A 24969-nucleotide genomic window follows, 5' to 3' on the forward strand; every position below is an offset into this window, starting at 1 on the left:
TTCTAGAAAATAGAAAATTCAATCCACTCGGATATCCAATCTAAACTATAGGTTGACATTTTTTATTGGTTTGTATTAGATTGAATTTTTGAAAAATTGGATAGTTAATAATACTGTTGATGAGTATAATTTTTTAAAATAATTAAAAAATGTTCAATCTAACCCAACCTGAAAATAGGAGATTGAGTTGAATTATGAACTTTATTGGGAGTCTGAAAGTCAACAACCCAACTAATTTAAAATTTTTCTCAACTCATATATACTCGCCCGCTCAAATCATAAGTAAACTTCATTTATTATTGGCCAAACTTTCATCATAAATTTTCAAATATTTGAAAACATGAGCTTAATTTTGAGTTACTCATTCCTTTCCACTATTCCCACCCCTTCAAATTTCTGGAATCTGTTGCTTTTGCTATCAAGCAAGCACATCAAAGCATTGACGGCAGCCTATCATGCTCTGTCCTGACATGGCTTCTAGTAATGTCCTTGATGCACGGGCACCCAGCAAGTGCCATGCTAGTCTCCAACTCATTCTTCAGCATCTCCAGCACTGTTCTTACCCCTCCTTCTCCCTTTGCTGCCAGCCCAAACAGAACTGGTCTCCCTATCTGAACCAAATCACAACCATTTCCAACACTGTTTAGCACAGATTTAGCCAAAAAAAAAGTGTAGTGCTTTGGTTGGGGGTATAGGACTTACTAGCACTGCCTGGGCACCAAGGGCTAGTGCCTTAAACACATCTGTACCTCGCCGCACACCTCCGTCTAAGAGCACAGGAACTTTGCCCTTCACAGCATCAACAACCTGCAATCAAACTTCCTGTTTAAAAACCATACAGAAGAAAGATTACTACACTTATTAGTAAAGCACGTCGTGGATTATTGGATTAATTAAGGGGTTAATCATGAATTTATAAGTAAGGAATACATCTCCATCCATTAATATTAGTATGAGGCTATTTGGAGAAACCAAAAGCAAAACCACGAGAACTTATGCTCAAAGTGAACAATATTATACCATTGTGGAGAGTTGTGATTCCTAACATGGTACTAGAGTCGTACCCTTGACTCAACCATGTCAATAGAATCCTTGTGTACCGAACAAAGAAGTTGTGGGTCTTAGATGTGTAGTTATAAGTGACTCAAGTGTCGAACAAAGAGTGTACTTTATGAGAATATTTGCTAAAACTATAACACCTAAATAGTGGTGAAAGTTCTCTATTTATAATCATTTGGAGAATCAAATAAATTAGAAACGATATGGAAATAACAATAAATAGATACAAGATATCTCTGGCTTTAATAAAAGAACAAATATGATACCTATGGTAAGCCGTTGCTTATAATAAATAGTCAAATATGATATATGTTGGCCTCGATTAAGGGAAGGTGTACTTTGTTTGAGGGGAGGTGTTGGATGAAAGTCTCACGTCGGCTATTTTAGGGAATGATCATGGGTTAATAATCAAGGAATACTATCTCCATTGGTATGAGGTCTTTTGGGGAAGCTCAAAGCAAGATCATGAGAAGTTATGCTCAAAGTGGACAATATCTTACCATTGTGGAGATTCAGGTTTTTAACAATATACATGGTAAACCATAGTTCATGACTAAATATCCTTAACACTTCGTTCGAGGGTTCTAGAGAAGGAATCGAGCCTCGATTAAAGGGAGGCTGTTGGAGGGCTCGATACAGTAATACACAAAGAAACTGACCTCTTCAAGGACAGAAACAGTGGGAGGAGAAAAGTCTAGTTGGCGAGCTCCATGATTAGAGACAATAATTCCATCAACACCAGCTTCCACTGCTCTAGTTGCTGCCACCCATCAAACATTAACACAACTCATAAACCCAGAAGGAAACAAAACAAAGCTCATTTCTTGATCCTAATATCCTTAAGACATAGCTAAAACATACCATCTTCATGAGTAAGAATCCCCTTTATCAGAATTGGCAAACTAGTAATTGATCTCAACCACCTTATATCCTGTAGATGGTAAAATTCATAACTAAACTGGTAAAAAAACAATAGACATACAAACAATCTAAGCAGCTCATTGAACATACTTCCCACCGCAGAGACGCATCCATCATCTGGTTGGCAAAAGTTTCTAACTTTGAACCTTGATCCACACATTGAATGTTAATTGATATGAGGCCTTCAAGATTCTTCTCTGGTGGATAAATCATCCTACAAATTGGTTTCCCACATGAGATAGAAGCCAAGGGGTGGCTTAAAAAGATTGAATGGAAACAGAGAGGTGCAGAGTGGTACTTGTTCTTTATGTCGGCCTCCCTTCTACCTAGTCGAGGAGTATCAGCTGTTAGGACAATTGCTTTGTATCCATGTCTCTCGGCTCTTTGTGCTAGGAGAGCTGAGATGTCACGTCTTTTGAAGATCTGATGATTGTAGAAACTAAATTAACACTTGGGAGCAATTGGGTTGGTGACAAAATGAGGAAAAGAAGGGTTGTTTTTACATATAATTGGAAGAAACGGACAGCGTTGCAGCTAGAGGCAACTTCCTCTATTGAACAGGAGGAAGAGTATGACAGAATCTACAAACGAAAGGGAATTGATTTAGTTACTAAATTGTAGAAGTGAAGTAATTCATTTGCTTGTTGTCAAGTTTGTACCATTATTGTTTTGGCAGCAGCGGCTGCTCTGGCTGTGGCTAGCTCTCCTGAAAGATCACAGATATCATTCACAAATGAGTGGCATGAATATCAGTAAGAATCCATATCGATTGGGGAAGAGAAAGGAAGAATTCTTTGTAAAGGTGTGGAAACTTCACATCGTAAACGCGTTTTAAAAACCTTGAGGGGAAGCCCGAAAGGAAAACCTTAAAGAGGATAATGTCTACTAGCAGTGAGTTTGAGCAGTTACAAATGGTATTAGAACTATAGATATTGGGCGATGTGCCAGCGAGGAGGCTGAGCCCCAAAGGGGTGGACACAAGGTGGTGTGTTAGCAAGTATGCTGGGTGCCGAAAGGAGTGGATTGGGGATTCCACATCGATTGGAAAAGGGTTCGAGTGTCTCCGAGGACGCTGACCCCTGTGGATTGTAATCCCCAAGCAGAGGTTGGGTCTCACATTGAAGCATTCTTCATAAGAGTGAAAACTTCTCCCTATCAAATGCTTTTTAAAAACCTTGAGGGGAAGCTCGAAAGAGAAAGTACAAAGAGGACAATATCTGCTAATGGTGGGTTTAAGCCATTACAAATGGTATCAGAACCAGACACCAGGCTATATGCCAGTGAGGAGGTTGAGCCCTAAAGGGGTAGATATGAGGCGGTGTGCCAGCAAGAACGTTAGGTCCCGAAAGGGGAGGGGGGGGGGGGGGGTCCTACAATCGAGTGCCAATGAGGACGTTGGGCCCCGAAGAGGATAAATTGTAAGATCTCCTAGCAAACGTTGGGTCTGTTAGATTGAATGGCACGATGACCTATATGGGTCACGACCTCATGTATTTATAGATGCGTATAATGAAGATTACATTCCAAATCTATGATTTGGTAACAAACCATAAAATCATAGATTTGGTAACAAACCCTTCAAATCATAAACTAGTAAATCTTAGACTATTTTAGTATATACAGTTATGATCTATTTTAGGTTTAACACCCCCCCTCAATCTGGACGATGTACTACTAAGTTCAGATTGCGCCTAAAATAGCTAAAAGAAGGAGCTGGCAGTGGCTTTGTCATGATATCGGCGAGCTGATCCTTGGAAGATATGAGTCGAACATCAAGCTGACGAGTCGATACTCGTTCACGAACGAAGTGATAATCAACCTCAACATGCTTCGTCCGTCGATGAAAGATTGGATTGGCGGATAGGTAGGTGGCACCAATGTTGTCACACCATAGGCTAGGCGCTCGCGCTTGCGAGATCCCGAGCTCACGCAAGAGAACTTGGATCCAAATTAATTCGGCAGTGGCATCAGCAACCGCCTTATATTCGGCTTCCGTACTAGAACGAGAAACTGTCGATTGTTTCCTCGAACTCCAAGAGATAAGATTGCCACCAAAGAAGATCACATAGCCTCCAGTGCTTCGACGATCATCAGGATTCCCAGCCCAATCAGCATCTGAAAAGGCACTCAACAAATCAGTGCTGGACTTTGTAAGACACAAACCCATATCAATAGTGTCATGTAGATAACGGAGAATTCGTTTGACTGCCGCCCAATGTATAGAAGTCGGAGAGGACATGAACTGACACACTCTGTTGACACAGAAGGATATATCAGGACGTGTCAGAGACAAATATTGGAGAGCACCAACGACACTTCGATAGCGAGTAGTATCCTCAGGTGAGAGCTTTTCACCACCATTCAATAACAACTTCTCACTGGGAAGCATAGGTGTGGGCACACCTTTGGAGGTGAGCATATTGGTTCTGGCTAATAAATCTCGAATGTATTTATGTTGTGTCAGAATAAGTCCACTAGAAGTATGGCGGACCTCAATCCCAAGAAAATAACTCAAAATACCAAGATCCTTGACGGCAAAATCATCCTGAAGCTGTGTAAGAAGTTTCTCAGTAGCCGTAGAAGATGAGCTGATGATAATAATATCATCAACGTAGATGAGAATATACATCTGAATGCCCGTTTTGTTAAAAATAAAAAGAGAGACATCAGCCTTTGAAGGTGTAAAATCCAGCTGTAATAGTTTGGAGCTAAGGCGAGAAAACCAGGCACGCGGAGCTTGTTTAAGGCCATAAAGCGACTTATCCAGCTTGCAGAGATAACCAGGGTGTTGAGAATCCACAAATCCAGGGGGCTGCTTCATATAAACATCTTCATTAAGAAGGCCATGAAGAAAAGCATTTTGAATATCAATCTGCCGAATAGCCCAACCACGAGAAATAGCAAGAGATAATAAGAGCCGAATGGTAGTGGGCTTAACAACTGGACTAAAGGTATCATCATAATCGACGCCATACTGCTGTTTAAAACCTTTAGCAACCAGGCGTGCTTTGTAGCGATCAATAGAGCCATCTGGCTTTTGTTTGAGTTTGAAAACCCATTTGCAATCAATAACGTTAAGACCAGCACGAGGAGGAACTAAGTGCCATGTCTTATTTTTTTGAAGTGCCTGAAATTCATCATTCATTGCCTGACGCCAGAGGGGATGCTCCATAGCAGTAATATGTGAAGTAGGTTCAGAGGCAGAAGACCGAGCTACAAGATATGTTACTGTTCCATCTGTACGCACCTTGGGTTTTTTGATATTGTGCTTCAATCGAGTACCATACGGATGAGTAGTAGGTGCAGGATCCACATTTGAGGGGACGGCCGTATCAGCCGTTGCGAGGGGAGCAACCGATGCTACAGCAGTTGGTTGACCAACGGCCGAGGATTCGACCGGGCATTGCGCAATATCATCTGCTGGCGGAGAAGCCGATGCCTCAATCATTGGCGGAACAACCAACGCCGATTCGAATGGCAGCGACGCGGAGGATTGTTGCGGCAATTCCGAAGCTGATGTAGACACCAAATTTTCTGCATCCAAAGAGTTAGTAGGCCCAGACATATGCATGTGATCATTCTCCAAATTAGTACTGCTATTACCCAAATGCAAGGTGCACAAATCAGGGGCATTATGCGTCGACTGCATGATTGGGGAAGAATTAGGTGAGGCTCTCTTGAATGGAAAAACATTTTCATCAAATATGACATCTCTAGACATATAGACACGACCAGAATCGGTGTCAAGACACTTATACCCTTTATGTGAAGAACTGTAGCCTAGAAAGACACATTCCTTTGATCGAAAAGAGAGCTTTTGTTTGTTATAAGGACGAAGATGAGGCCAACAGGCACACCCAAAAATTTTTAATAAGGAGTAATTTGGTGGGGTATGAAAAAGAAGCTCTAAGGGGCATTTTTTATCGATGACACGAGTAGGAAGACGATTGATGAGATATGTGGCTGTAAGAAACGCGTCGTCCCAAAATTTAATAGGTACATGAGCATGAGCTAGAAGGGCTAGGCCAGTTTCAACAATATGACGATGCTTGCGTTCAGCAGACCCATTTTGTTGATGTGTGTGAGGGCACGAAACACGATGACCAATTCCAAGGGAACGAAAAAATGTGTTATGAATTTTCTGATATTCCCCACCCCAATCAGATTGAACCCACTTGATTTTAGTATCTAGGAGGCGCTCAACATGAGCTTGGAATTGCAAAAATATACGAGGAGCTTCTGTACGATCATGCATCAAATAGATCCACGAAAATTTACTGAAATCATCAATGAAACTAATATAATATTTAAAACCCCCAACAGATGGAGGTGCAGGGCCCCAAACATCCGAAAAAATAAGTTCCAAAGGTGACGAAGACCTATGGGAAAAACTAGTATATGGTAATCGATGACTCTTTGCTAACTGACACGCATTACAAACTGACAAAGATGACTCACTAGCACACGAAATATTATTTAGACGCAAAATGGATTTTATTACTTGAGATGAAGGATGTCCAAGACGAGCATGCCATTGGGCGTGAGTAGTAGATCTGCTCACCAAGGCGTGCTTGAGATTATCGACATCGGATGGCTTAATAGGATAAAGACCAGATTCACACCTCCCATTTAGGAGACTTTTCCTCGACTGTCGATCCTTTATAGAAAAATGCCAAGGATGGAATTCAAAAAATACGTCATTATCACGAGAAAATTTATGAACAGAAAGAAGATGTTTGGAAATTTCAGGCACATGCAAAATATTACGCAACGCAAGAGGACGAGTAGCAGTATTAATTAGAGAATGACCAGTATGCAAAACACGCAAACCTGCTCCATTGCCGACTTGAACTTGTTCACCTCCATGATAACGTTCACGCACAGCGAGACGATCCAGGTCACTGGTGATATGGTCCGTAGCGCCTGTGTCGCTGTACCAATTTGGGTCAATCTTGTAAGAGGAAGTAGCCGCCAGTGCCGTAGGAGGAGCAGAAGAAGGTTCATCTTGATAGGACTCATCCATCCTATGCCAGCAGCGGATAGCAGTATGCCCCACTTTGCCGCAGATCTGGCAGGAAGGACGAGCAGAAGGGCCACGACGATCACCAGCAGGACGAGAGGGTGCATAACCTTGAGAACGACCACGACCGCGATCCCTACGCCCACGATTCTTCTGCTGACCACCACGACTAGCATAATTGGCAGAAGATCCAAGATTTAACTGAAGTTCAGCCTGGTGTTGTAGTTGGCGAGCTTCATACGTCATTAGATGTGCAAACACATCATCAAGGGTGAGGGCTTCACTCTTGGTAGTCATTCAAATCATAAACTAGTAAATCTTAGACTATTTTAGTATCTTCACTCTTGGAATGTAATCTTCATTATACGCAATGTAATCTTCATTATATTCAATCCCTCTACACCATGTTGTCACAATTCGTCTAACCAAAAACAACTTCATCATATGGCGTGCCCAGCTCCTCCCCTACCTACGGAGTACGAAGCTTATGGGCTACCTCGATGGCACCAATGTTGCACCTGCCAAGCTGATCCCTTCCTCAACTGCTGCTGGTGCTGAGCTGGTCTCTAATCCGGCCTATAATCAGTGGTATGATCAGGATCAACAAGTCCTTAGCGGCCTTCTCTCCTCCATGTCTGAGGAGATTCTTCATGATGTGGTTGCCGCTACTACGTCCAAGGAGGCGTGGGATACCCTGCAGCGGATGTTTTCATCGTCAACTCGTGCTCGCACTACTCAGATTCGTGTTGAGCTTGCCACGTCCAAGAAACGAGATCAATCTGCTGCAAATTATTTTTGCAAGATCAAAGGGCTAGCCACCGAGCTGGCCGCCGCCGGCTCTGCCTTGCAGGATGATGATGTGATCGCGTATCTTCTCGCTGGTCTTGGCCCTGACTATGATCCCTTCGTCACCTCAATGACTACCAAGAGTGAAGCCCTCACCCTTGATGATGTGTTTGCACATCTAATGACGTATGAAGCTCGCCAACTACAACACCAGGCTGAACTTCAGTTAAATCTTGGATCTTCTGCCAATTATGCTAGTCGTGGTGGTCAGCAGAAGAATCGTGGGCGTAGGGATCGCGGTCGTGGTCGTTCTCAAGGTTATGCACCCTCTCGTCCTGCTGGTGATCGTCGTGGCCCTTCTGCTCGTCCTTCCTGCCAGATCTGCGGCAAAGTGGGGCATACTGCTATCCGCTGCTGGCATAGGATGGATGAGTCCTATCAAGATGAACCTTCTTCTGCTCCTCCTACGGCACTGGCGGCTACTTCCTCTTACAAGATTGACCCAAATTGGTACAGCGACACAGGCGCTACGGACCATATCACCAGTGACCTGGATCGTCTCGCTGTGCGTGAACGTTATCATGGAGGTGAACAAGTTCAAGTCGGCAATGGAGCAGGTTTGCGTGTTTTGCATACTGGTCATTCTCTAATTAATACTGCTACTCGTCCTCTTGCGTTGCGTAATATTTTGCATGTGCCTGAAATTTCCAAACATCTTCTTTCTGTTCATAAATTTTCTCGTGATAATGACGTATTTTTTGAATTCCATCCTTGGCATTTTTCTATAAAGGATCGACAGTCGAGGAAAAGTCTCCTAAATGGGAGGTGTGAATCTGGTCTTTATCCTATTAAGCCATCCGATGTCGATAATCTCAAGCACGCCTTGGTGAGCAGATCTACTACTCACGCCCAATGGCATGCTCGTCTTGGACATCCTTCATCTCAAGTAATAAAATCCATTTTGCGTCTAAATAATATTTCGTGTGCTAGTGAGTCATCTTTGTCAGTTTGTAATGCGTGTCAGTTAGCAAAGAGTCATCGATTACCATATACTAGTTTTTCCCATAGGTCTTCGTCACCTTTGGAACTTATTTTTTCGGATGTTTGGGGCCCTGCACCTCCATCTGTTGGGGGTTTTAAATATTATATTAGTTTCATTGATGATTTCAGTAAATTTTCGTGGATCTATTTGATGCATGATCGTACAGAAGCTCCTCGTATATTTTTGCAATTCCAAGCTCATGTTGAGCGCCTCCTAGATACTAAAATCAAGTGGGTTCAATCTGATTGGGGTGGGGAATATCAGAAAATTCACAACACATTTTTTCGTTCCCTTGGAATTGGTCATCGTGTTTCGTGCCCTCACACACATCAACAAAATGGGTCTGCTGAACGCAAGCATCGTCATATTGTTGAAACTGGCCTAGCCCTTCTAGCTCATGCTCATGTACCTATTAAATTTTGGGACGACGCGTTTCTTACAGCCACATATCTCATCAATCGTCTTCCTACTCGTGTCATCGATAAAAAATGCCCCTTAGAGCTTCTTTTTCATACCCCACCAAATTACTCCTTATTAAAAATTTTTGGGTGTGCTTGTTGGCCTCATCTTCGTCCTTATAACAAACAAAAGCTCTCTTTTCGATCAAAGGAATGTGTCTTTCTAGGCTACAGTTCTTCACATAAAGGGTATAAGTGTCTTGACACCGATTCTGGTCGTGTCTATATGTCTAGAGATGTCATATTTGATGAAAATGTTTTTCCATTCAAGAGAGCCTCACCTAATTCTTCCCCAATCATGCAGTCGACGCATAATGCCCCTGATTTGTGCACCTTGCATTTGGGTAATAGCAGTACTAATTTGGAGAATGATCACATGCATATGTCTGGGCCTACTAACTCTTTGGATGCAGAAAATTTGGTGTCTACATCAGCTTCGGAATTGCCGCAACAATCCTCCGCGTCGCTGCCATTCGAATCGGCGTTGGTTGTTCCGCCAATGATTGAGGCATCGGCTTCTCCGCCAGCAGATGATATTGCGCAATGCCCGGTCGAATCCTCGGCCGTTGGTCAACCAACTGCTGTAGCATCGGTTGCTCCCCTCGCAACGGCTGATACGGCCGTCCCCTCAAATGTGGATTCTGCACCTACTACTCATCCGTATGGTACTCGATTGAAGCACAATATCAAGAAACCCAAGGTGCGTACAGATGGAACAGTAACATATCTTGTAGCTCGGTCTTCTGCCTCTGAACCTACTTCACATATTACTGCTATGGAGCATCCCCTCTGGCGTCAGGCAATGAATGATGAATTTCAGGCACTTCAAAAAAATAAGACATGGCACTTAGTTCCTCCTCGTGCTGGTCTTAACGTTATTGATTGCAAATGGGTTTTCAAACTCAAACAAAAGCCAGATGGCTCTATTGATCGCTACAAAGCACGCCTGGTTGCTAAAGGTTTTAAACAGCAGTATGGCGTCGATTATGATGATACCTTTAGTCCAGTTGTTAAGCCCACTACCATTCGGCTCTTATTATCTCTTGCTATTTCTCGTGGTTGGGCTATTCGGCAGATTGATATTCAAAATGCTTTTCTTCATGGCCTTCTTAATGAAGATGTTTATATGAAGCAGCCCCCTGGATTTGTGGATTCTCAACACCCTGGTTATCTCTGCAAGCTGGATAAGTCGCTTTATGGCCTTAAACAAGCTCCGCGTGCCTGGTTTTCTCGCCTTAGCTCCAAACTATTACAGCTGGATTTTACACCTTCAAAGGCTGATGTCTCTCTTTTTATTTTTAACAAAACGGGCATTCAGATGTATATTCTCATCTACGTTGATGATATTATTATCATCAGCTCATCTTCTACGGCTACTGAGAAACTTCTTACACAGCTTCAGGATGATTTTGCCGTCAAGGATCTTGGTATTTTGAGTTATTTTCTTGGGATTGAGGTCCGCCATACTTCTAGTGGACTTATTCTGACACAACATAAATACATTCGAGATTTATTAGCCAGAACCAATATGCTCACCTCCAAAGGTGTGCCCACACCTATGCTTCCCAGTGAGAAGTTGTTATTGAATGGTGGTGAAAAGCTCTCACCTGAGGATACTACTCGCTATCGAAGTGTCGTTGGTGCTCTCCAATATTTGTCTCTGACACGTCCTGATATATCCTTCTGTGTCAACAGAGTGTGTCAGTTCATGTCCTCTCCGACTTCTATACATTGGGCGGCAGTCAAACGAATTCTCCGTTATCTACATGACACTATTGATATGGGTTTGTGTCTTACAAAGTCCAGCACTGATTTGTTGAGTGCCTTTTCAGATGCTGATTGGGCTGGGAATCCTGATGATCGTCGAAGCACTGGAGGCTATGTGATCTTCTTTGGTGGCAATCTTATCTCTTGGAGTTCGAGGAAACAATCGACAGTTTCTCGTTCTAGTACGGAAGCCGAATATAAGGCGGTTGCTGATGCCACTGCCGAATTAATTTGGATCCAAGTTCTCTTGCGTGAGCTCGGGATCTCGCAAGCGCGAGCGCCTAGCCTATGGTGTGACAACATTGGTGCCACCTACCTATCCGCCAATCCAATCTTTCATCGACGGACGAAGCATGTTGAGGTTGATTATCACTTCGTTCGTGAACGAGTATCGACTCGTCAGCTTGATGTTCGACTCATATCTTCCAAGGATCAGCTCGCCGATATCATGACAAAGCCACTGCCAGCTCCTTCTTTTAGCTATTTTAGGCGCAATCTGAACTTAGTAGTACATCGTCCAGATTGAGGGGGGGTGTTAAACCTAAAATAGATCATAACTGTATATACTAAAATAGTCTAAGATTTACTAGTTTATGATTTGAAGGGTTTGTTACCAAATCTATGATTTTATGGTTTGTTACCAAATCATAGATTTGGAATGTAATCTTCATTATACGCATCTATAAATACATGAGGTCGTGACCCATATAGGTCATCGTGCCATTCAATCTAACATGGTGTCAGAGCCAAGGTTTATTTTTTAAACTCCTCGCCATGTCTTCTTCCTCCTCTCCATCCACCATCTCCAACACCGTCTCAACTACCATGGCGACTTTTGGCCTTAAACAATATTCAATCCCTCTACACCATGTTGTCACAATTCGTCTAACCAAAAACAACTTCATCATATGGCGTGCCCAGCTCCTCCCCTACCTACGGAGTACGAAGCTTATGGGCTACCTCGATGGCACCAATGTTGCACCTGCCAAGCTGATCCCTTCCTCAACTGCTGCTGGTGCTGAGCTGGTCTCTAATCCGGCCTATAATCAGTGGTATGATCAGGATCAACAAGTCCTTAGCGGCCTTCTCTCCTCCATGTCTGAGGAGATTCTTCATGATGTGGTTGCCGCTACTACGTCCAAGGAGGCGTGGGATACCCTGCAGCGGATGTTTTCATCGTCAACTCGTGCTCGCACTACTCAGATTCGTGTTGAGCTTGCCACGTCCAAGAAACGAGATCAATCTGCTGCAAATTATTTTTGCAAGATCAAAGGGCTAGCCACCGAGCTGGCCGCCGCCGGCTCTGCCTTGCAGGATGATGATGTGATCGCGTATCTTCTCGCTGGTCTTGGCCCTGACTATGATCCCTTCGTCACCTCAATGACTACCAAGAGTGAAGCCCTCACCCTTGATGATGTGTTTGCACATCTAATGACGTATGAAGCTCGCCAACTACAACACCAGGCTGAACTTCAGTTAAATCTTGGATCTTCTGCCAATTATGCTAGTCGTGGTGGTCAGCAGAAGAATCGTGGGCGTAGGGATCGCGGTCGTGGTCGTTCTCAAGGTTATGCACCCTCTCGTCCTGCTGGTGATCGTCGTGGCCCTTCTGCTCGTCCTTCCTGCCAGATCTGCGGCAAAGTGGGGCATACTGCTATCCGCTGCTGGCATAGGATGGATGAGTCCTATCAAGATGAACCTTCTTCTGCTCCTCCTACGGCACTGGCGGCTACTTCCTCTTACAAGATTGACCCAAATTGGTACAGCGACACAGGCGCTACGGACCATATCACCAGTGACCTGGATCGTCTCGCTGTGCGTGAACGTTATCATGGAGGTGAACAAGTTCAAGTCGGCAATGGAGCAGGTTTGCGTGTTTTGCATACTGGTCATTCTCTAATTAATACTGCTACTCGTCCTCTTGCGTTGCGTAATATTTTGCATGTGCCTGAAATTTCCAAACATCTTCTTTCTGTTCATAAATTTTCTCGTGATAATGACGTATTTTTTGAATTCCATCCTTGGCATTTTTCTATAAAGGATCGACAGTCGAGGAAAAGTCTCCTAAATGGGAGGTGTGAATCTGGTCTTTATCCTATTAAGCCATCCGATGTCGATAATCTCAAGCACGCCTTGGTGAGCAGATCTACTACTCACGCCCAATGGCATGCTCGTCTTGGACATCCTTCATCTCAAGTAATAAAATCCATTTTGCGTCTAAATAATATTTCGTGTGCTAGTGAGTCATCTTTGTCAGTTTGTAATGCGTGTCAGTTAGCAAAGAGTCATCGATTACCATATACTAGTTTTTCCCATAGGTCTTCGTCACCTTTGGAACTTATTTTTTCGGATGTTTGGGGCCCTGCACCTCCATCTGTTGGGGGTTTTAAATATTATATTAGTTTCATTGATGATTTCAGTAAATTTTCGTGGATCTATTTGATGCATGATCGTACAGAAGCTCCTCGTATATTTTTGCAATTCCAAGCTCATGTTGAGCGCCTCCTAGATACTAAAATCAAGTGGGTTCAATCTGATTGGGGTGGGGAATATCAGAAAATTCACAACACATTTTTTCGTTCCCTTGGAATTGGTCATCGTGTTTCGTGCCCTCACACACATCAACAAAATGGGTCTGCTGAACGCAAGCATCGTCATATTGTTGAAACTGGCCTAGCCCTTCTAGCTCATGCTCATGTACCTATTAAATTTTGGGACGACGCGTTTCTTACAGCCACATATCTCATCAATCGTCTTCCTACTCGTGTCATCGATAAAAAATGCCCCTTAGAGCTTCTTTTTCATACCCCACCAAATTACTCCTTATTAAAAATTTTTGGGTGTGCTTGTTGGCCTCATCTTCGTCCTTATAACAAACAAAAGCTCTCTTTTCGATCAAAGGAATGTGTCTTTCTAGGCTACAGTTCTTCACATAAAGGGTATAAGTGTCTTGACACCGATTCTGGTCGTGTCTATATGTCTAGAGATGTCATATTTGATGAAAATGTTTTTCCATTCAAGAGAGCCTCACCTAATTCTTCCCCAATCATGCAGTCGACGCATAATGCCCCTGATTTGTGCACCTTGCATTTGGGTAATAGCAGTACTAATTTGGAGAATGATCACATGCATATGTCTGGGCCTACTAACTCTTTGGATGCAGAAAATTTGGTGTCTACATCAGCTTCGGAATTGCCGCAACAATCCTCCGCGTCGCTGCCATTCGAATCGGCGTTGGTTGTTCCGCCAATGATTGAGGCATCGGCTTCTCCGCCAGCAGATGATATTGCGCAATGCCCGGTCGAATCCTCGGCCGTTGGTCAACCAACTGCTGTAGCATCGGTTGCTCCCCTCGCAACGGCTGATACGGCCGTCCCCTCAAATGTGGATTCTGCACCTACTACTCATCCGTATGGTACTCGATTGAAGCACAATATCAAGAAACCCAAGGTGCGTACAGATGGAACAGTAACATATCTTGTAGCTCGGTCTTCTGCCTCTGAACCTACTTCACATATTACTGCTATGGAGCATCCCCTCTGGCGTCAGGCAATGAATGATGAATTTCAGGCACTTCAAAAAAATAAGACATGGCACTTAGTTCCTCCTCGTGCTGGTCTTAACGTTATTGATTGCAAATGGGTTTTCAAACTCAAACAAAAGCCAGATGGCTCTATTGATCGCTACAAAGCACGCCTGGTTGCTAAAGGTTTTAAACAGCAGTATGGCGTCGATTATGATGATACCTTTAGTCCAGTTGTTAAGCCCACTACCATTCGGCTCTTATTATCTCTTGCTATTTCTCGTGGTTGGGCTATTCGGCAGATTGATATTCAAAATGCTTTTCTTCATGGCCTTCTTAATGAAGATGTTTATATGAAGCAGCCCCCTGGATTTGTGGATTCTCAACACCCTGGTTATCTCTGCAAGCTTTATCTCTGCAAGCTGGATAAGTCGCTTTATGGCCTTAAACAAGCTCCGCGTGCCTGGTTTTCTCGCCTTAGCTCCAAACTATTACAGCTGGATTTTACACCTTCAAAGGCTGATGTCTCTCTTTTTATTTTTAACAAAACGGGCATTCAGATGTATATTCTCATCTACGTTGATGATATTATTATCATCAGCTCATCTTCTACGGCTACTGAGAAACTTCTTACACAGCTTCAGGATGATTTTGCCGTCAAGGATCTTGGTATTTTGAGTTATTTTCTTGGGATTGAGGTCCGCCATACTTCTAGTGGACTTATTCTGACACAACATAAATACATTCGAGATTTATTAGCCAGAACCAATATGCTCACCTCCAAAGGTGTGCCCACACCTATGCTTCCCAGTGAGAAGTTGTTTGCTTTGGGCTTCCCCAAAAGGCCTCATACCAATGGAGTTAGCATTCCTCACTTATAAACCCATGATCATTCCCTAAATTAGTCGATGTGGGACTTCCATCATCCAACACCTCCCCTCGAACAAAGTGCGCCTCCCCTTAATCGAGGCTCGACTCCTTTGGAGTCTTAGTCATTTTTGACTGCCTTCGAGGAGGGGCTTGACTCCTTTTCTTTAGGAGTTCTTTGTTCGATATTTGAGGATTTGAGGATTTACCAATTTATTGGCACGACTAAGTTTAGGGCATGGCTCTGATACCATGTTAGATTGAATGGCACGATGACCTATATGGGTCACGACCTCATGTATTTATAGATGCGTATAATGAAGATTACATTCCAAATCTATGATTTGGTAACAAACCATAAAATCATAGATTTGGTAACAAACCCTTCAAATCATAAACTAGTAAATCTTAGACTATTTTAGTATATACAGTTATGATCTATTTTAGGTTTAACAGGGTCCACATCGAACATTTTTTATAAGAGTATGGAAACCTCTCACTAGCAGACGGGTTTTAAATACTTTAAAGGAAGTCCGAAAAGAAAAGTACAAAAAAGACAATATCTACTAACGGTGAGTTTGAGTTATTACAAAATCAGTAGGACTGACCTTCCGGGATAGCCAACTTATGTGAAGCAGTGGGAGCAAGGAGGATAGGTGCAGAGATGGGATAGCCCAATACGGTGGTTGACATATCAACTTGGCTCACATCCACCAGAACTCGAGGCCGAATCCTATAAGCCATACACACACGCCCATGAATAACATATACCATTTGTTCTCCAAAGAAATCATAGCTTAGCTTCAAAGTTACGTGATTCTATGGAAAGCTTCTACGTTCTCTCTAAGCGTGTGTTCGTCCTCAGCTCCTCCAGCGTAGTAATCATAGTACATTTTTGGAAGTGCCAATCGAGCCAATTCTTCGAACTCATTCACGTTCACGGGTTCAGAAGACGAATTACCCTAATAAAATACATACTAAATTGTATAAATAATTATAGATAAAAAAATTCTATAATGTCATGGTGGTAGAAACATATTAAAATTAAAAATAATTAACATAAATATAGTATTTTGATATTTATTTTTAACTTATTTAATTTAAAACTTTGAAGAATATATTTTATTCTAAACGTATATAATTTACTTCATTGGTTATTTAAAATAATAAAAATATAACTTTATTCAAACAACAAAAACAAATATTAAATTTAAAATTTAAAATTTAAAATTGTCGAAATCAAATATTTATAAATTTCTTTTTAAAGAAACTTGGAACCTAATTCGAAAGGTCCATGGTCATCATATTCCAATTGAGACTTAATAAATCAACACTTAACACCGAGACTTATAAATTAATTTAGTGTTCTAAACAACCATTAAATTTAGCATCTTAAAAAGTTTATATGAACGATGAAATGAAAATATGCAGGTGTTTGGAGCTTACAAAGACAGGGTGGGCACCTTGGACTAATGCCTTGGACACATCTGTTCTCCGTGACATACCTGCGTGGCACTCGTAACACATATCTGGAAGTTTCTTTTTCAATTCAATCACGTTCACGGGTTGAGTAGACATTTTCATCCTGAAAAATAAGTAGAGTTAGTAGACGTTTTGTGACCGTATAAGGGAGTAGAATCATATGCATGTAATGTAATGTTGATGAGAAAGCTTACATGTAGCCGAGATAGGACAATAAGCAACGGCGCAAAGGATTTAGACACGACAACGCAAAAATATTTATCAAATAATGTATTTCCAGTCATTATTTATACACCTAAATAAAGTATTCACTAGGCTTTTCTTTTTCTTTTTATTTCTATTTCTATTTCTCTTTTAATATACTTTATTCATTAATTAATTAATTACAATAAATCAATTTAAATATTCATTTAATTCCCTTTTACATATAAAACCTTATTAAACCAAGGAAATATATTCTTTAATTAATTAGGTTGATAAAAAATTGTTTTTAATAACTATAACTAATTATTTATTTCAAATTAGTAGTAATATGTAATTAATTAATTCAAATTCAATTTATAATTAATAAGGATAGACTAAATTAATTAAATATTGTAGAATAATAATTAAATAATATTTTTATCGAGAAATCTATTCATTGGTGTACTTTTTTTTTCTTCCGAAATCTAATCAATTATTCGATTAAAATGATTCTTTTATTATTATTTATTTATTTTTAGTGAATTAAAAAAAAATAGTGATATTTCGAATTTTGAACCATTAAAATTATATATAAGTTAGAAGAATTATTTTAATTTTCGTAATATTTTATTCCAACTCATCTTAAGAATGAGTTGGACGCTATTAAACGAACCAAAGAATATGTTCGAGTGAAAAGTGGAGAATACATGTATACATTATTTATATATATATAATACACTTTTAATATTAAATATATATATTAAATAACTAAAAGTTTTATTAGATGTATATGGATAATAGATATCGAGAATAAGATGTTTTGAAGAATAAATCTCTTTTTAGATGAACATGAGAATGTTGCAAATTTTTGTCTTTTATGGATGTTATTTTATTTTTAGTAAGGATTAATATTGGAATAAGGGAGGAATATTATTAAAAAAAAAAAAAAAAAGTCAATTGTGATTATTAAAATTCCATACAATAAATTAATTTAACAAATAAAGTTAATTAATTTAAATCCATGGATTATTAATTAACTACTATTACATGTTCTTATCTTTAATGGAATATATATATATATATATATATATATATATATATATATATATATATATATTAAAGCATTATCAAGTATTATTAATTTATTACAGTCAAATTAAATAAATAATTATGTTATTTTAATATATTGTTGTGAATTATTATTATTTTTTTTTAAAATTTAAGCATTTAAAAGTTAGAATAAAATAAAATAAATATATAAAACCGTCCAAAGAGGAAGTATTTGGGACAAACTAAATATGGGTATTAAAAAAAGTATTGAGAACTTGTACCATATCCCCGTCTTATCTTTACTAGAATAAAATTTATTCGGGTTGAATTTGATCGGTTGTAATTTTTTTAATTTAAATAATCTTTATTAAATAATGATCTCGACTCAATCTAATCATAAATTTGTTGGGTTAGGTTGGTTCATGGTTCCTCATTCTTGTTTTTAATAAAGGTAATTAGTTTGTAAAATATTTATTTACTAATTTTCAAATATTTAATTAAAATTTGTAATTTAGTTTTAATATATTTTTTGAAAAATATTTCAGTCCAACCCAACTCAAATCGTATGAATTGAATAGTTGGGAGAGCTTAAAACAAGAACCCGCCCTCAATTTTTTGTTAAGAATGTGGAGATAATGACAAGAAAAAGGTTAAAGGAGCTAAAGCATACTAGCAATATCTAAGGCAGTTAAAGTAGTTTTCTAAGATTATGTTAGATATTTGTGACATGTATGAGAAAGACAGGGGTTCGATTTTGTTGAGGGGTTAAAGTGGGCGAGGACCAAGCTCTACGACAAAGAGTTTAAGACCTTCCACGACATATATTATAATCGAACGACTTTTTGAACTTAACATCGATCAACACCAAGATATAAGACGAACCAAGCTAATAAAAATGATCAACCCAGATCTCCCAAAAGGTAGGAGAAGTGACAAATTTTAAGGTGGAGAAGGTGAATGCGAGTTCTCCCAACATAAAGGTAAAACTCCATGGCAGTGACCTCACAGCTAGAACAATCACAGTAAAAATCAAGGCCCCTTTGTTTTATTTCATATGCAAGGGGTCCACCAAGAAACCGAGTGCCCAGAAAAAGTGGCACTCTATGCCTTCCCTGCAAAACTTGAAATGAATTTAGAGTACGAGAATGTAAAAGTTGAAACACTGCTAGTCGAAAGCGTGGAAAATCCCGCATGAGGGCCCTAAAGTATTTATCTGCCCTCCGAAGAGAGTGAATGAGATAGAAGATCGGTGGAACATGGTTTTATGTATATTGAGGCCTAGGTCAACCAGAGAGTGGCCAAGAACACTATTTTCAACTTTGAAGCCACCCACAACTTCATGATAGAGACCAAAACGAAATACTTAAACATCCTATGACATCGAGATATAAGACGAATAAAAGTTGACAATTGAATAGCCTTGCCTATTTTAGAGGTTACAAAGAGAACTCCGATCAGGATAGAAACTTGGGCTGGATAAACTGGTTTTGTAATTGTCAAGATGGACGACTACAACATCATGTTAGGAATGGATTTTCTACTTGAACACAAAGTCATTTACATGCCCCTAGCGAAATATTTAGTAGTAACGGGGTCTAACCCAACAATTATTCGAACAATCACTCGTCATCCAAAAGGGGTGAAGATGATGTCAGTGTTACAGTTGAGAATGGATCTTACCGATGATGAATCCATTGTCATTGTCATTGTCATGGTTGAAGAGGGAAGCTCGAGTGAGTTCACTCCAACAGAAATCTCACGAACCCTACAAGAACACAACAATGCAAAATCAGAAGGTAAGATAAAAGGTTCATCTCCACCTAGAGAGATAAATCACAAGATTAATTTTATGTCGAAGGAGAGATCGTCTGCCACAGTTAAGTTAGCTAAATTCTACAAACAGCTAAATGACTAGTTGACAGTGGGTTCATTAGACCCTCAACAAATCTTGTCAGTTATCACCCAAATGCTGGGGAGAGACCCAAGCCAACAACTTTATGGAAGTGGGGAGACAAACCTCTGAAATAACTCGTGCTCACTTAGAAAAACAATCCAGAAGGATGAAGAGAACGGGCAGAAGCGTCAGTCATGACAATTTCAAAATGGAGAGAGAGTTATGATTGAATTGAGGTTAGGTCAACTCCAATTCAAAGCAGTAAGAACAAAGAACGAGTGTATAAATACTTTGGACTAGTCGAAGCTATCCACAGAGTCGAAAATGCATCATATAGGATCCAATTTCTCCCATGGACGGGGACTAGTCCTGTTGTCCACGTCAATAACTTGAAACGTAACTATCTCGACCAAGAAGACACCAAGCACAAGGAGGTTGTATGACCTCATGTAACGAAGAAGAATTTCGCAATGGAGAAAGTTGGAGAGACTCCAACAAAGAAGATGTGAAGACAAACCAAGAAGTGGTTTTCAACACTTACAGATTGGAAGAGACTCCTCAATGCTAAGACCAATTGGAAGCACATCGAGAAACCTGAAGTCAGCATCATCTTACATCCCTAAGTTTGTGAAGAGTTGGTTGACAGAGAAGTCAACCAATTGAGTGGGAGAGGATGTCACAATCATGCTTGTCCAAGACATGTTATTTGTAGCCACGTATCATATGTGTGGGTCATGTTTATCCGAATGTGTTGTCCATGGTCACATGCCCGTTCAAAACTCATTTTACTTGCTTTCATGTTACATAGGTCTTTACTGTTCTATAGTGGGATGTGACTAGTTATCAATTCTTTCTACCTCGGTTATATGTTATCAAATTTGTGCTAGTTGTTTATTCGCTTTACGCTTATAACATTGATTTCATGAAAGGGATTTCATGAAAGGGTAAACAAACCGCTTATTCTACTTTTTTTTCCTTATATATATATATAGTATGCAGAGGCACTAAAGCATTGACGGCAGCTTATGGTCCGGTGTCCTAACATGGCTTCTAGTAATGTCCTTGATGCACGGGCACCCAGAAAGTGCCATACTAATCTCCAACTCATTCTTCAGCATCTCCAGCACTGTTCTTACTCCTCCTTCTCCCTTTGCTGCCAGCCCAAATAAAACTGGCCTCCCTATCTGAATCAAATCACAACCATTTCTAACATGAGAGCTAAGAAACCAAGAACCCCATGATTTTATCTAACATCGTTTAGCACAGATTTAGCCACAAAAGTATAGTGTTTTAGTTGGGGGTATAGAACTTACAAGGACTGCCTGCGCACCAAGAGCTAGTGCCTTAAACACATCTGTACCTCGCCGCACACCTCCATCTAAGAGCACAGCAACTTTACCCTTGACAGCATGAACAACCTGCATGCGCTACTTGTTAAAAAAACTTTACTGATAAAAGATTGTTACAGTTATCTCCCTGTTTTCACATCTTACGCTAATATAGAATTAGTACACAATGAAACTTACCTCTTCAAGGACAGAAACAGTGGCAGGAGCAAAGTCTAGTTGACGAGCTCCATGATTGGAGACAATAATTCCATCAACACCAGCTTCCACCGCTTTAGTTGCTGCCAGTCATCAAACATGTTTAAGAACTCGACCGATCAATGGACATTAACACAACACATAAACCAGGAGGAGATAAAATAAGGCTCATTTCTTGAATCTAATATCATTTAAGACATAACTGAACCTTACCATCTTCATGAGTGAGAATCCCCTTTATCAGAATTGGCAGATTAGTGATTGATCTTAACCACCCTATATCCTGTGGATGGTAGAAGATTATAACTGAACTGGAAATAAAATAGACATACAAAGAATCTGAGCAGTTTATTGGACATACTTCCCAACGTATAGATGCATCCAACATCTCGTTGTAATAAGCTTCTAACTTTGAACCTTGGTCCTACATATGATCGTGAGTTGTAAATAAGCCTAGGAGAAATAGAAATGAGGTTCTATAATTTGATATGAGTTAACAAATATGGCAGTATCATCCCAGATAACTAAACCGGATTTGATCAAAATATTACTCACAGATTTAACGTCAATAGACATGAGACCTTCAAGATTCTTCACTGGAAAGCCAATCATCCTACAAATTTAACCAAGTGCTTTTCCCGATGAGACAAAAACTAAGGCATTGCTTACAATTGGGATGCAAGATAAAGGAATTAAGAAGATTTTATGGAAAGAAACTGAGATGTGAAACATTGCTACTTGTTCCTTATGTCAGCCTCCCTTCTTCCAAGTCGAGGAGTATCAGCAGTCAGGACAATTGCCTTGTATCCAAATCTCTCAGCTCTCTGTACTAGCAGCGCCGAGATATCGCGCCGTTTGGAAATCTAATGAGAAACTAATTTAGAACTTGCGAAGACCTGGATTAGTGCTATAGGAAAGGATTGAAAAAGGGATGGTAAAAAAAAATGTGCAAAAGAAGTGTAGTTTACATGTAATTGAAAGAAACGGACAGCATTGCAGCTAGAGGCAACTTCCTCCATTGAACAGGTGGAAGAGTAAGACAGAATCTACAAACGAAAGCAACTTAATTCAGTTACCAAATTGCAGAAGTAAAATAATTCATCGCTTGTAGTCACATTAGTACCATTATAGTGTTTGCAGCAGCAGCTGCCCTGGCCGTGGCTAGTTCTCCTGAAAGATCACAGATATCATCAAGAAAAAAAGTGGCATGAAAATCAGTTCTCAAGTAAGCAAGATACCAAAAGGAGTAACCTTCAGGGATAGCAAACTTATGTGCAGCAGTGGGAGCAACCAGGATAGGTGCAGAGATGGGATAGCCCAATATGGTTGTTGACATATCAATTTGGCTCACATCCACCAGAACTCGAGGCCGAATCCTATAAACCATACAGACGGCCATGAATAACATATAGCATGAGTTCTACAAAGAAATCGTTGCTTAGCTTCGAAGTTACGTGATTCTATGGAAAGCTTGTATGTTGTCTCTAAGCGTGTGTTCGTCCTCAGCTCCCCCAGCGTAGTAATCATAGTACATTTTTGGAAGTGCATTCCTGGCTAATTCTTTGAAGTCATTCACGTTCACTGGTTCAGAAGACATTTTACCCTGACAAAAAAGAGACCAGACTATCCTTAAGTGACAGATACTAAATTTTGTTTAGGAAAAGACTAACAGGTACTACACAAAGATCTGGAAGCACAGTGGATTGAATTAAGAGGATTTTCTCAACTTTCTTTATAGTAAGAAACTTATGGTAGCAAGAAGTTAGGATGATGCATTCAAATAAATGAGACAAAAGTGAGTTCTCCACAACAAAACACCTAGTAAACAAGGAACAAAAGGCATAGTTAGGATGGTTGTTTAAAGAATTGATCTGTAATCCTAGAGGAGTAAAGATATGATGTCCCACATGGTCGGGGAGGAGAACAAAACACAATTTATAAGGGTGTGACAACCTTCTCCTAGCAGACGTGTTTTAAAGCCTTGAGGGGAAGCCCAAAGAGGACAAAATTTGCTAGCAGTGGATCTGGGTCGTTACAAATAGTATCAGAGCAGACACCAGACGATGTGCCAGCTTTCTCGCTGTTCCCCGAAGGGGAGTAGACACGAGGCAGTATGCCAGTAAGGACGCTGGCCCCGAAGGGGGGTGGATTGTGATGTCCCACATTGGTTGGGGAGGAGAACAAAACATCATTTATAAGGGTGTAGAAACCTTCCCCTATCAAACGCGTTTTAAAGCCTTGAGGGAAAGCTCGAAAGGAAAAGCCCAAAGAGGACAATATCTGCTAGTGGTGGATCTGGGTCGTTACAGAATATAGCCAAAATTCTGACAAATAATAATTTATAATCAGTTTAGAGGGTGACTTTCTTGACAAGCCACGAGGAATACAAGTAATGGTAACGAAACTGAGTTTACAAAGCAGTGGATGAGCAGAAAAACATGATCATTGTCGCAAACAGTTGAAAAGAGGCTGAAATCAGTTCATACCTGGATGCTGTACGTTTTGAGCCAAGCTCGAAGGTGCAGCCTTTCAGTGAAGAAGAGATTAATATAAACAATGTAGACATCTACTGTGATTGATATTAAATTCATAATTATTACAGAATGTAGAGGCCAGCTATGCCTCATTAAGCAGACCATTGCAAGTATGTGCCAAATAAACTCTTACCTTGCTTCTTCAACCACATACTATTCTATATTACACTAATAACTTCAGATTTTAACAAATAAATGAGGTTAACTTGCAATTAAAATTGAATAAATAGTTATTAAATAATAAAATTGAATAAATGAGGTTAAATACTAATATAAAGCTTGTTAGGATCGCTTAACAACGCACACTCGATCAAGATGAACACAAAGAACAGGAGAGAGAAAATTCAAGGAGAAATATTGGCTAAAAGTTTTATTGATGACTTTAGGGATGTACAACAAGATAGAATACAGAGAATAAAGAGAAGTACGTTTTTTAGAGCACTGCCTAATGGGGTATATATATAGATTCAATTTACTAAATATAGCTTTCAAAGATTTAAACCTACTAGATATAATCTAACAAATATATCTCTATCAAATCTTTACCAAATATCTACCATATATATCTCTATCAGATCTTTACGAAATATCTTTCAAATATATCTCCCCCAGATCTAGGCATCAAGCTCCATATCCCATCAATCTCCCACTTGGAGACTGATCCAGTCAACCCCAACAATCTCCCAATTGGAGACTGATCCAGTCAACCAAGAATTTCATTCTCAATCTGTACCATACCACTTGAGGCTTTGCACAACCTCAATGTTCCAACATCAACACAAAATGTTTGTTGGATTCCTTGTACCCTCTATCTACTCCAAACACATCACCATCTTCCA

The 24969-nt window shown here is 40.1% G+C and overlaps 2 protein-coding genes and 2 non-coding genes across 5 annotated transcripts; 2 read left to right on the forward strand and 2 right to left on the reverse strand.

Annotated features, from left to right (window-relative positions):
• Positions 1 to 271: 271 nt before the first annotated feature.
• LOC111790358 (peroxisomal (S)-2-hydroxyacid oxidase GLO4) lies at positions 272 to 17138 on the reverse strand. The gene is made up of 12 exons (XM_023671236.2): positions 17120 to 17138; positions 16890 to 17028; positions 16257 to 16405; positions 16052 to 16176; positions 2640 to 2686; positions 2484 to 2561; positions 2279 to 2403; positions 2071 to 2194; positions 1921 to 1990; positions 1719 to 1819; positions 703 to 807; positions 272 to 611 (listed from the first exon to the last, which is right to left on the reverse strand). Coding segments are annotated over exons 1-12 (1245 nt in total). The 5' UTR covers positions 17122 to 17138; the 3' UTR covers positions 272 to 431.
• Positions 7842 to 7981, forward strand: LOC147793276 (small nucleolar RNA Z247). The gene has a single exon (XR_015420514.1). It is a non-coding gene; the product is annotated as a small nucleolar RNA Z247 (small nucleolar RNA).
• On the forward strand, positions 12359 to 12498 carry LOC147793277 (small nucleolar RNA Z247). The gene has a single exon (XR_015420515.1). It is a non-coding gene; the product is annotated as a small nucleolar RNA Z247 (small nucleolar RNA).
• A 3483-nt stretch (positions 17139 to 20621) lies between the features above and the next one.
• On the reverse strand, positions 20622 to 23904 carry LOC111790250 (peroxisomal (S)-2-hydroxyacid oxidase GLO4-like). 2 transcript variants are annotated; one of them, XM_087122218.1, is made up of 11 exons: positions 23051 to 23904; positions 22848 to 22972; positions 22720 to 22766; positions 22565 to 22642; positions 22335 to 22459; positions 22152 to 22209; positions 21958 to 22020; positions 21810 to 21879; positions 21579 to 21679; positions 21366 to 21470; positions 20624 to 21236 (listed from the first exon to the last, which is right to left on the reverse strand). In XM_087122218.1, the coding sequence occupies exons 1-11, from the start codon at positions 23191 to 23193 to the stop codon at positions 21057 to 21059; spliced, it is 1095 nt and encodes a 364-aa protein (XP_086978344.1). In that variant the 5' UTR covers positions 23194 to 23904; the 3' UTR covers positions 20624 to 21056. The 2 variants fall into 2 exon arrangements, with proteins under 2 accessions (XP_086978345.1, XP_086978344.1); XM_087122219.1 differs by lacking the exon at positions 23051 to 23904 and having other exon boundaries at positions 20622 to 21236; positions 22835 to 22950.
• Between the last annotated feature and the right edge of the window lie 1065 nt (positions 23905 to 24969).

This window comes from Cucurbita pepo, chromosome 3 (assembly GCF_057944985.1).
Source record: "Cucurbita pepo subsp. pepo isolate OVF chromosome 3, ASM5794498v1, whole genome shotgun sequence".
Lineage (NCBI taxonomy): Eukaryota > Viridiplantae > Streptophyta > Magnoliopsida > Cucurbitales > Cucurbitaceae > Cucurbita > Cucurbita pepo.

What these genes read in the sequence shown, in the direction of transcription:
- LOC111790358 (XM_023671236.2), bottom strand. An exon ending in AAGGTGCCCACCCTGTCTTT is followed by an intron (nt 16,406 to 16,889) that starts GTAAGCTCCAAA and finishes GTATTTTATTAG; the next exon opens with GGTAATTCGTCTTCTGAACC. An exon ending in TAAGTTGGCTATCCCGGAAG is followed by an intron (nt 2,687 to 16,051) that starts GTCAGTCCTACT and finishes GTGATCTTTCAG; the next exon opens with GAGAGCTAGCCACAGCCAGA.
- LOC111790250 (XM_087122218.1), bottom strand. Translation starts at nt 23,193, where the DNA reads ATGTCTTCTGAACCAGTGAACGTGAATGACTTCAAAGAATTAGCCAGG. An exon ending in CTGCTGCAAACACTATAATG is followed by an intron (nt 22,643 to 22,719) that starts GTACTAATGTGA and finishes TTTCGTTTGTAG; the next exon opens with ATTCTGTCTTACTCTTCCAC. An exon ending in ATGCATCTATACGTTGGGAA is followed by an intron (nt 21,880 to 21,957) that starts GTATGTCCAATA and finishes TACCATCCACAG; the next exon opens with GATATAGGGTGGTTAAGATC.